General features: G+C 42.9%; 1 protein-coding gene across 2 annotated transcripts in view; it reads right to left on the bottom strand.

Moving 5' to 3' along the window:
• Nucleotides 1–127: 127 nt before the first annotated feature.
• The window catches only part of Klp64D (kinesin-like protein 64D), a 32,016-nt gene continuing 20,311 nt past the window's right edge, over nt 128–11,832 (bottom strand). Inside the window, exons 8-13 of one of the 2 annotated variants that reach the window (XR_014878903.1) lie at nt 8,612–8,664; nt 8,187–8,311; nt 8,018–8,094; nt 7,623–7,803; nt 4,600–6,665; nt 128–4,566 (exon numbers count right to left, since the gene is read on the bottom strand). Coding sequence is in view for 1 of the 2 variants with exons in the window: in XM_085200239.1 (XP_085056365.1) it covers nt 6,201–6,665; nt 7,623–7,803; nt 8,018–8,094; nt 8,187–8,311; nt 8,612–8,664 (901 nt within the window). In the remaining variant the exon portion in view is untranslated. Of the gene's footprint in view, nt 6,666–7,622; nt 7,804–8,017; nt 8,095–8,186; nt 8,312–8,611; nt 8,665–11,832 lie in introns of both variants that reach the window. The other variant, XM_085200239.1, reaches the window with a different exon arrangement.

Genomic DNA, 11,832 nt, shown 5'->3' with positions numbered 1-11,832 from the left:
GATTTCCTAGAGTAGAGTGGGTGGGTCCACCACGACATGTTTCGTCTACAGTCCCACGTTTATGCCGATGCGACACGATTTGCCTAGTGCTTATTAATTAAAAGAATATTAAGAAAAAGACACAAGATTCACTGTGAGTATAAAATCTTTATTTTAAATATATTATTAAAAATACACTACAAGATGCAATTGTGCATAAAACATCGCAAAAGTAACGAAAAAAAAAATAATACTGAAATTTAAAAATCACTGGAATGTGACTAGAATACTAATATGAATAAACATAAGTATTACATTAAATTAAATAAAATAAATCAGCTTGACGCTGTATCCTGCACACAGCAGGGTAGGCAGAAGGAACCTAGTGTTAATACAGTTCATTCCCCACTTTCTGGAGGCTTTGCGTGTTGAGTGGCAGAACTCAACGCCGCGCTTTGCCTCGAAGAAATGGAACTTGAGCGAAGAAATGGAAATATAAACGCAAATAAATATTTAATTTCCTCGAGTGGGAATCGAAGCCACAACCGTCGTCTTACAGTCACACTCTTGTGCCGCTGCGCCACGACGGCCTCGAATACATTAAATTCATCTATACTAATATAATAAAGCGGAAGAGTTTGATTGTTTGTTTGTTTGTTTGAACGCTAAGATCTCTGGATCTACTGGTCCGATTTACTTTGTTTTTGTTTTGTATGAAAGCTGCATTCTTCAGAAGTGCTATAGGCTAACATTACATTACACATATAAACTAATATATTTTAAAGTACTTTCTAATTTGACATACAATTTATTCTGCCATGTTAATAACAACCGTCGTCGCTACGCGACCGTTACCGCAACATTTTGACATTCATCCTTATATGAAAATATATATAATAGTCACTTTTAGCATTTCATCTAGATTGAAATTATAGGTTACTGTATAACATTCTAATAAATAAATAAGGAGATGTCACTGATTCGAAATGACCTACCCTTCGGGCGGCATAGTATGAGTATGACCGACGCGAAAATATTCTTATAGTTCAAGCAGGCGTAGCCGCGTCCGGGTCCACTAGTAATTAATAAAAGAGAGATAAACAATGAAAGCTGAATAAATTTAATCTATGGGAGTCATGTACAGCAGTACCCGCGACGTGCGAGTGATCACCAGCGAAAGAACGGCGCATATTATATATGTGAGGGAGCGAGACATACCATATGTCTGTTTCACTATACTCTTCTACGTCCATGTCGTCCGTATAAATATAGGCCGCTCTGCGAATAAAAATCCGCTGGGTGTCGAGATCCACCACGCCTCTGGACTTCTGAGGCTCTTCGCTATCTACCGCCCGTGCTCCCGCCCCCTGGAGGTCCGTAAGCTACGGGCGGTCTTGGACGACACCATCCCAACCCTGGCGGCCGGGGACTTCAACGCCAAGCACCCCGCTTGGCGTTGCTCCCACACCTGTCCTGAAGGACGTCGCCTCTACAGAGACGCCCAACGATCTGGGTACGAAGTGGCTGGTCCTGACCAGCCTACTCACTTCAGCTTCTTCGATCGCCACCTGCCCTCCACCATTGACTTGGCAGTGTACCGAGGGCTCGATACAGTAGACCTCGAAACGCTGCCCGACGCCTTCGGGTCGGATCACCAGCCCGTCTTGGCCACTCTCTCCGGCGGGCTGACTTTGGCCAAATCACCTTCGGCCCGAGGCCGGACATCCTGGGAGGCCTCCCTCTCTGGGAAGCAGCTGAGCCTTCCTCAGCTCAACGACTCAGCCGCCGTCGACAGCCTGGTCGCGGGGATCACGTCGTCCATCCAGGACGCGACGCAGACCGCGACCGCACCGCCTTGCTCCAGTCGCCTCACACCGACCCCTGGGCACGTCGCCAAGCTAATTCGACAGAAAAGGAGGCTTCGCACGGAGTGGCAGACGTCCAGGGATCCAGCTCTGAAGACCAAGGTCAACCAATTCATCGGAGGCCTCCAAGGCGTGGGAGCGCGGCATTGATAAGGCGACCGAGGACCTACCCTCGCTCAACCGGTTAAGCCGCCAGCTATCCAAGACGAAACCGCCCACCAGACCTCTCCTCCCTCCTGACGGCTCCCTCCGTTACTCAGCAGAGGAGAGAGCTGAGATCCTGGCGGAGCACCTGGCGGTCGTCTTCCAACCGAACCCGAGCGAACGCCCAGATCTCCACGCCAGCATGGAAGCCGAGGTCCTCTCTCGCCTTGCCTCGCCTCCACTTCGCTACAGCAGCTGCTAATAGGAAGGAGGAAGGAGGAAGGAGGAAGGACCCTCGTTCGCAGTGAGGGTCGAGAACGCCCGCTCCAGCTCCTACCCGATAGCCGCCGGTGTACCCCAGGGGAGTATTCTCTCCCCTGCGGTCTACTCTTGGTACACTGACGACGTGGCAGTTGCCCACGATGCTCGCCCTCTATGCGGACGACGTCGCCCTGATAACCAAGAGCCTTAACGCCAACCACGCCGCCGTAAAGCTCCAGCGAGCGCTCAATCTGCTGCCGAACTGGCTCGCGGAGTCGAGGCTCACCCTCAGTGTGGCTAAAACCCAGGCAATATTGTTTGGAGGCCACCTGAGATTCCTTTCTCCGCTGTGCCTGCTGAGTTGAGCAGGTCCCCTGGAGTAAGGAGATCACCTACCTGGGCGTAACCATTGACAGGAGGTTGCAGATGTCCAGCAGGCAGGTGAAGAAGGCCGCTGCTGCTGCCAAGGTGGCGTCATACAACCTCCTCTCTGCGCGCCTCTTGAGCTACCACTGCGCACGAAGTTAGCCTTATACAAGGCCTACGTGAGGCCACACCTCACATGCATATGTGAGGACTGGTACGCACTCGCAAGTGCGCCCTAACGCAAGGTCCTTCAGGTGGTTCAAAACATCGTCCTCAGGCGCGTCACCCAGGCTCCCTATTACGTTTGGAACACTACTCTCCAGCGCGACCTCAGAATAGAGAGCCTGGAGGAACACATCGGCCGGCTCGCGCGCAACGCATTCAGCCGTGCCGATGCCTCGAACCACCCACACCTTAAGGACATCGCGCCGTGGCACACCAGGCCACCAGACAGGATGCGCCTACCAAGGGATATCCTCACCCTCCCCAATTCCGACTCCTGAGCTGCCCTTCAACTCTACCAGCGACCAACCTCATCACCATTGACAAGGATGCCTCCCGACATGGATATGAGATCTGCGGACCCGACGTGCCCACGCACTACAGTCTCGCCAGAAACCACCGACCGTCGACCATAGATATTGTCGTACACAAGGGGATGATGGCAATAACACTGGAGGTACTACCTGACGCACACGGGTCGGACCATCAGCCAGTGCTCGCAACCATCTCCGGCCGACTGGCCATTGCAAGAAGACCCCCCGGAGGACGGAACATCTACTGGGAGTAGTTCACCGCCTTAATGGAAGCCCGCACGCCAGCTACGACTGCACCCCTCGACTCCCCAGCCAGTATTGACAGCCTGGAGTCGACCCTGACACGTACTATCCGAGACGCGATGGAAGAGGCAACAGCACCGCTTCACCCACGCAGACTCCCGCGAACTCCGCACAATATCTTGAATCTCGTTGCGGAGAAACGCAAAGTTCGCGCCGAGTGGCAGAAGACGAGGGAGCCCGCCACAAAGAAACATCTCAATAAACTCATTGATAAAGCCCGCGCGGCTCTCAATACATCCGCCGCTAACTCATGGGAAACCTGCATCACTGAGGCTAGCGAGGACCTAGTCTCTCTATACAAACTATGCAGGCAAATGACAAAGAGGCCTCCGCCGGTGAGACCGTTGTATCACACCGATGGTTCTCTCCGATACGAGCCGGAAGAGCGCGCCGCTATTTTAGCGGAGTACCTTGAAGCGCAATTCACACCAAATGAAAGCCAGTGCCCGGAGGTCCACCGCCAGCTAGAGGAGGAAGTGGACGATATTTTCTGCGCTCCAACTCTACCACTGCCGTCGACACCCTTCTTCTTCCCTGCTGCGGTGAGGAAAACAGCGAGAAGGCTTAAACTCAAAAAAGCTCCAGGTCGTGATGGCATCACGAATGGAGCCCTATGCCGCCTGCCAATGAAGACGTACGCTGCGCTCACCAGACTCTTTAATGCCATCCTGCGCCTGGGATACTTCCCTCAGGCGTGGAAGGAGGGTCTGGTGATCATGATCGGGAAGCATGGGAAGAACCCGAGGAGAGTGGAGGGCCACCGCCCCATCACACTACTCAGCGCGATATCCAAACTGCTTGAGAGATTGCTGCTTCCTCACATCCAGGTGCACTTCCGACCGAGACCCGAGCAGTTTGGATTCCGAAGCGAACACTCCACGACACTACAGGCAACTAGAATATTACACCTGATAACCAGCGCTATCAACAAAAATGAGAGTGCCACTGCAGCTTTCCTGGACATCGCCAACGCATTTGACCGGGTATGGTACCCCGGTCTCCTCTACAAAATAAGACTCGTCGCCTCGTTCCTACAGGGAAGAACGTACTGCGTTAGTGACCGCAGCAGGAGTGCCGCAAGGTAGCACGTTGTCGCCAATACTGTACGCGCTCTACACAGATGACATCCCGTCCACCAACAGAGCCACACTAGCATTATACGCTGATGACATCGCGCTGGTGTCTACATCACTCAACATAACGCACGCTGCACAGAAACTCCAGGAGGCGCTGAAGCTACTTCCGAGTTGGCTTGCGAAATGGAGACCTGTTGATTGTAATCGACCGAAAGCTTACGATGATTCCCCAGGTGCCAAAAGCCGTCAACGCCGCAAAAGTAGCCCTCTACCTCCTAGGGCCACTGCTGAGATTCCGACTCCCCCTCAAGACGAAGATCCAGCTGTACAAGACGTACACAAGACCGCATCTCACGTACGCCGCACCGGCTTGATACGCATTGACCAACCTGCGCCAACGTAAGACCCTCCAGATGATGCAGAACGTCGCACTTAGACGCGCCGCCCAGGCTCCCTACTAGGTGAGGAATGCAACCATGCATAGAGACATAGAGAGCCTGGAGGACCACATACGACGCCTGAGCACCAACGCCTTCCGTCGTACCGATGTAACACCCACGCCCACCTGAAGGATATTGCGCCGCTATATTCGCACCCTCCGGATGCCAAGTGATCTACACCTCGAGACCTTATCCAACCAACTGAGCCGCTGTTGTGGTCGCTGGTCGCCTAGCTGGGACTCCCTTGGGGCAGCCAAGTGTCTCACCCGGCTAGGCAGACCGCCCCTTCAGCACTAAGCTCATCCTTCCCCCTGATATACCCCTCCCCATAATCTAGCGCAAGCTAAGATCCTGAGGCACCCAAACACAACGTCGCGTTCATCTTCATGGGCGCCGAAAGATGCTACGGTATAAGGGATACGCCCTGGCCCCGTACTCCTTCCCCCCCACGGGGCTTTGAGAGAGACGACGACCCGAGAAAAAAATAAAAATCATAAGATCACAACGGCTGTTTCAATTAACTCCTCTGCTAGAGAATCCTCTACAAATCAATGTCTATAAAAAACAAGAATGATTATTTCACGCTATTTTGTATGTCATTTTATTAAGAACTAGAGTTAATTAATTACTTTTTTTAGAAAAACTGTCAATTTAAAACAAATGAAATATTATTGTGAATACTAGCGGCTCCCCCGCGGCTTCGCCCGCTTGAACTACAAGATTATTTACATTATTATTTAGAAACAGCCTTAAATGTTAAATTATTGATTTGGGTAAGAATTTATAATATTCTTTGTAAAATAACTGTAATGATTGCATATTATAAAAATCAAATCAAATCGAATAATCCAATCTGAAATTGAATCCAAAATAATTAATCAAATAAATGAATCGTATGTCGAATCGAAAATGTTTAATTGAGAACTCCTCCTTGTTTTGAATGTTGATTAAAATACAGATCAATCACAAACAAATACAGATTTATTATAAGTATAGATATGAATTGCTATATATTTGCAAGCAAACTCATGCCTTGAGTTCATTCAAATGAATGACGAAATGAAAATATTAAATGATTCCTCGAGTAGATATCAAAACTACAACAGCCGCTATCTGTATAGCTATCGACCTTTTAATTTAAAAATGACTACAATAATTCTTAATTAAGCATATTATAAAAAATATCCCAAAATATTTATTATATATTAGGATATTTATAAAAGAAATAAGCTACTGCCGTCTAGCGATCGCGGTGTTCGGCCTCGGCACTGCCGACATAGCTCTCCTCCCAATACACGACGAATAAGACAAATATCTATCCGACAAATCTGGCGGCTCTTGGTGCGAGCGGGATTGAATCTGCACCCTCGGCGCCATATTGTTACCGGTGTACGCCACACACTTGACCTGCCACTCGCCCAGCTGCTCGTGCCAGTGTACATAGCGCTCTATCAGCGCTTGGTATTCCTTAGGTATGTATGAATCAAGTACTAATTCGGCCAGTTGTAACTCTCGTTTCAGTGCTCTAACTCCGTCTAATATGCCTTCCATTTCTCTTTGTTGTTCCCTTTGTTGGTCGGCAAGTTCTGCTTTTGCTGAATTTAGGAGTTGTACTGCCCTTTTAAGTTTTCGACTTTTTGCTGCATTTTCTTCTTGAAGGCTGGAGTAGCGTTCTTCTAGGTCTAGACGTTCAGCCTGAAAAAAAGAATGTTATTTTTTAATTTCATTATATGTAACTTAATTATTACAGATAATATACGTAAAGAAAATAATTCAAATAAAATATAATAATGCGAAAAAAAATATGTATACTTAAGGTGGACGTGGACGCAATTAAAGTTAATTCCAATTCCTATTTAATCTAATTCCTACTTACATAAGTAACCCAGGAAAAGAATAATATTTTATTGGATTGTAGCTTCACGCTATATCCTGCACATAGCAAGGTAAGCAGTGGGAACCTGGACACCTAGTGTTGGACGCTCCGTTCTCATTAAGACACGATTGTGCTCTTGTACTATAACTAGCCGTAATTTTATTATGTCCAGAAATATTTTGATTTAAAAGAATTTTTTGATTATTAAATCAATAATAAAATTGATAACTTTATTTCAACGGCGCATAAATACAAACAACCATCAGTATGTACATTACAGAAAAATGGAAACTCTTTTAATCCGCCGCTTTGCTGTTACGCTTTAGTGAAAATACTTGACGCGAAACCAGGTCCAAAAAATATAGATAATTCCAATAATATTATTTATTAGTTGACCTAAATTACGTGTAAGAGATTGAACGTAGCTAGATTTGAACCTGTGCTCCTAAGTATCTGTCCTAGCCTTGTTTTTTCCGCTTTACGCTTTAACTCGCACATAGCGCCAATTTCTCAATCAATCAACCAATATTTTTATCAATTTTCCCGCATCAGAGTAAGCAAAGAAAATCTATTGTAAAGAGACTATGCTCTTCACTTTCCACTCAATTGTCGATTGAGTGTAGAGTGGTGGAACTGAACGTCGCGCTTACTTACGAGGACAATGAAAATATTTCATTTCCCCTTCTATGAACATTCAACTCTTACAACCAAATATTTAAATAAAAAACATTTTTTTTTAAATTATCCTATGCACTTTTAATCGAACCCGCACCCACCTCCTTCTTTTGCAAATCCTCTTGCAATCTCAATTCATTAAGCTTCCTTAGTTCCAACTCCTTAGAGGCTTGCTCGAGAAGACGTCTTTGAGTATCCGCTTTATCTAGAAGGTTCTCTCCACCAACCAGAACTTTTGATTCCAAACGCTGTAATTTGTCTTTTAATTCTTCTTGCTGCTTTCTGATATCGATAATATATTAAAATTAATAATACTAGATTAAATTTAATTTATAAAATTATATTTATAATATAAGCCAAATAATATAACAATAGTTCTGAACTTCAAGCAAACTAAATAACTAGACATCTAGTGATTATATTTCCATTCCTTTTTCATGGATATATGTATATATATATTATTTATTTTGAAAAAGAATTTTAAAATAAATCATACTTAGTTCTTTGTAGTTCAGCCTTCTTCTCCTCGAGTACTTTACGTGCTTGATGCGCTTTCTCACGATTCAATTTCTCCTATGAATTAAAAAAAATATATTATTAATAGGACAGGATAAAAACGTTTCAATAATCAAATTATTATTTAATTATAAAAAAATAAGACCCACCTTCTCCTCTCTTCTAATCTTCCTTCTCATTTTCTTTTCTTCTGGGTCCAATACATCTAGTTCTGGGTCAGTGAGTGTGTCGTCCGATAGTTCTTCTTCGGACAACTCTTCTTCTTCTTCTAGTTCTGAAATTATATTATTTCTTGTTAGCTTTATGTTGTATCTCGTATAATACAGGGAAGGCAGAGGGAATTTAGTATTAAAACACTTCGTTCCCTACGCACCGCTTAATTCTAGAGACATTATCTGCTGACTGGCGGAACTGAACGTCGCAATTTGTCTTGCCAGAGCGAGGTATTTAAAGTGATTAATTCCTCCTCATAAGGATCGAACCTACAACCATTGCGTTTACAGTCAGAAGTTTTCTCGATGTGCTACGAAGCTGCTAGTTTTTTTGCAAAAATAATTAATTAACAAAAACTTACCATTCGAATTTTCTTCCAATTGCTTTTTAAGTTGGTCTATTTCTTGTTGGAATCTGAAAAACGACAATTAATATTTTATATAATTTTTAAAAGATATTCGTAAAATATAATTTAGGGCATAATTATTAGTTTTTGCTGTATCCTGCATATAGTAGGGTCGGGAGAAGAACCCTAGGAACCTAGCGTTAAGACACTACATTTCCAGTATGACAATTCCGTTTTCTACAAATTTAGTTTCGTTTCGTAAATTTAAAACTTCACTTAAAAACCACTACTTAGACTGAAACTTTTTAGAAATGTATAAATATTATATCTATATATGTTATTTATTGTTTATTAATATATAAATATTTATTCGTAGTGTATATATATGTGTATATATATATATATATATATATACATATATATACATATATATATACAGGGTGAGTCATATTGAACTTTCCGATTTCAATAAGGTGTGTATTAAAAACAAAGCGACATGCAGTAAAAATTATTTTATTGTTTGAAAGCACATAACATGCAGTTTTAATTTAGTTGGTTTTAAAAATGATATCCTGTAAATGTCTACCTCCATTGACCACACACTGCTGAAGCCTTTCCCGGAAGTTGTCCATTACTCGTCGAGTCATATTCAGCGGAATAGCATTGATTTCTTCCGTGATTGCAGCCTTCAGTTCATCGATGGTTCGGGGACGATGCGTGTACACCTTTTCCTTCAGGTAACCCCAGAGAAAGAAATCGCAGGGGGTTAAATCAGGTGATCTCGGCGGCCACCCAACGTCACCTCGCAAAGAAATGAGATGACCGGGAAACATTTGTCGCAGGATTTCCATTGAACGCCTGGATGTGTGGGCTGTAGCACCATCTTGTTGGAACCAGATGTTATCGTTGTCATGATTCTGCGTTAATTCCTCCAATTTCGGTTTCAGAAAAGTTTCAAGCATGTCGCAATACCGAGCAGAGGTAACTGTGACGACTTGACCATCTTCTTCAAAAAAATAGGGACCCCACACACCAAACTCTGCAATAGCGCACCACACTGTCACTCGAGGGCTGTGAAGTGGTCGTTCGTGTAGGTTTCGTGGGTTATTCTCAGCCCAGTATCGAAAATTCTGTTTGTTGACAGTTCCGGCGAGGTGAAAATGTGCCTCATCACTGAAGATCAAAACAGCAGTGCGGGGGATCTGCTGAATGTCGCGGCATAAATTTGTTCGTGTGTCTAAGTCTCTAACTGTTAATTCTTGCACTACCTGAATCTTGTATGGGTGAAATTTAAGGTCTCTATGCAGTATTCTGCGGACACTACTGAAAGATAATCCTAGTGAAGCGGCATGTTTCCGAACAGAACGCCGAGGGGATTGTTGAATTGAAGCCCGCACTCTATCCACGTTTTCCGCTGACGTTGACGTCCTAATTCGGCCTTGTGGTCTTGTTTTTAATGCTGATGATGTTGCTCTAAAATTTGATACCCAATTTCTGATTGTTGGTCCAGTGGGAATGGGATCACGTCGACCAATAGCAAAATGTAAACGGAACGCACGCTGTGTTGTGATCACGGAGCCGCCATTTTTAATAAACTCTTCAACTACGAACGCACGATGTTGTCCCGACCAAGCCATTGCTCACACTAAAACTGCATGTCATGGCGCGTCTAATGACACCATCCCCACCCTTCTACTCCTTCCCTTCTTCGTGCAACGTCCTTCCAAAACCGGAAAGTTCAATATGACTCACCCTGTATATATATATATATATATATATATATATATATATATATATATATATATATATATATATACATATATATATATATATATATATATATATACACATATATATATATATATATATACATATATATATATATATATATATACATATATATATATATATATATATATATATACAGGGTGTCCCAGGAGTCAACGATAAAACGAAACCAGGTGATAGACCAAGTCATGACAGTTATGAGAAAAATATAAAAAAAATCTTTGTCATGTATTTTTCATATTATATTGATTTTAAAAAATATCGGAAAAACCGCCACCCTGTGATGGTTTTTCAAGTTCCAGGACTACAAATATTACTCTTTCTTCATTTTTTTTTCTGTAATGTAATCATGAGTAACCTTTCTGTGAATTACAATTTAAGATTGAAATATACCTGCATCAGTTTTCAATAAAATGTGGTGTTTTTGCTAAACATTAAATTCAAAATATTACCACATACTCGGTCTTTGACACATTGCCAATATGCATTTCATTCATGGAGAATGGTTATGTAACGCTAATGCTGCAGCTAGAATGTATCGGGAAAAGATACCAAAACGTTGAACGTCATCCCGATTATAGTGTATTTAGATTTTTCTCTCTTCAACAAAGAAATAATCCAGCAAGTGTCGTACCATTTCGGAATCCAGATTAAATGCGCCAACTTTTAAAGTTACTTGCAAAAACAGTGTAGTACTTTTTTTTATAGTACAGTCGGTTAAAGTTGAGTGTAGTAAATATTTTGAATTTAATGTTTGGCAATAAAAAAGTAAAAAAAAAATTTTAAGTTAAACGGTTTTATATTGCAGATAAATGTACTAAAAGCTAAAAAATAATTTCATAGAAATTATGATTACTAAAATTTAATCTTGGGGCACGTCCAATATCTACAATTGAAAGACATTTCATCATTCACCCACCTAGTGGTAAGTAGCAAGTGTCCCCACGATTTTATTTTAGTAATCATAATTTCTATGAAATTATTTTTTAGCTTTTAGTACATTTATCTGCAATATAAAACCGTTTAACTTAAAATTTTTTTTTTACTTTTTTATTTTTAAGTTTTTAGTTTTTATTTCTCATGCTATTCAATTCGTTGAAATGAGGCTCGATGTCTCATTATTGCAAGGTTAATGGAGAATGTTACGAACGACCCCCCCAGAGGTCCAATAGAGGGACAAGGCTATGTACAACAAGATGTGCCTGAATCTTGAGGGGAAAACGCTAACGACATATCATTTTTATCCACCTAGTGCCATACAGTTCTCGGCGCGCTTTTACCTTTTACCTTGGGTGGTACCCCTAGCGACGTATCATTTTTAGGCACCCTATAGCCACACAGTCCTCGACAGGATACCAGATTTTGACTTAGGTGGGAGATTCATATTGTAATTGTGTATAGTATACTGTATTATACTTACCAAGCCCTTTATTTTGATACCCATATTG

This window comes from Heliconius melpomene, chromosome 17 (assembly GCF_056956725.1).
Source record: "Heliconius melpomene rosina isolate 202511_hmr_F chromosome 17, ASM5695672v1, whole genome shotgun sequence".
NCBI classification, from domain to species: domain Eukaryota; kingdom Metazoa; phylum Arthropoda; class Insecta; order Lepidoptera; family Nymphalidae; genus Heliconius; species Heliconius melpomene.
Note: the sequence above shows the minus strand (reverse complement) of the source record. Positions and strands in the feature narration are given on the sequence as shown.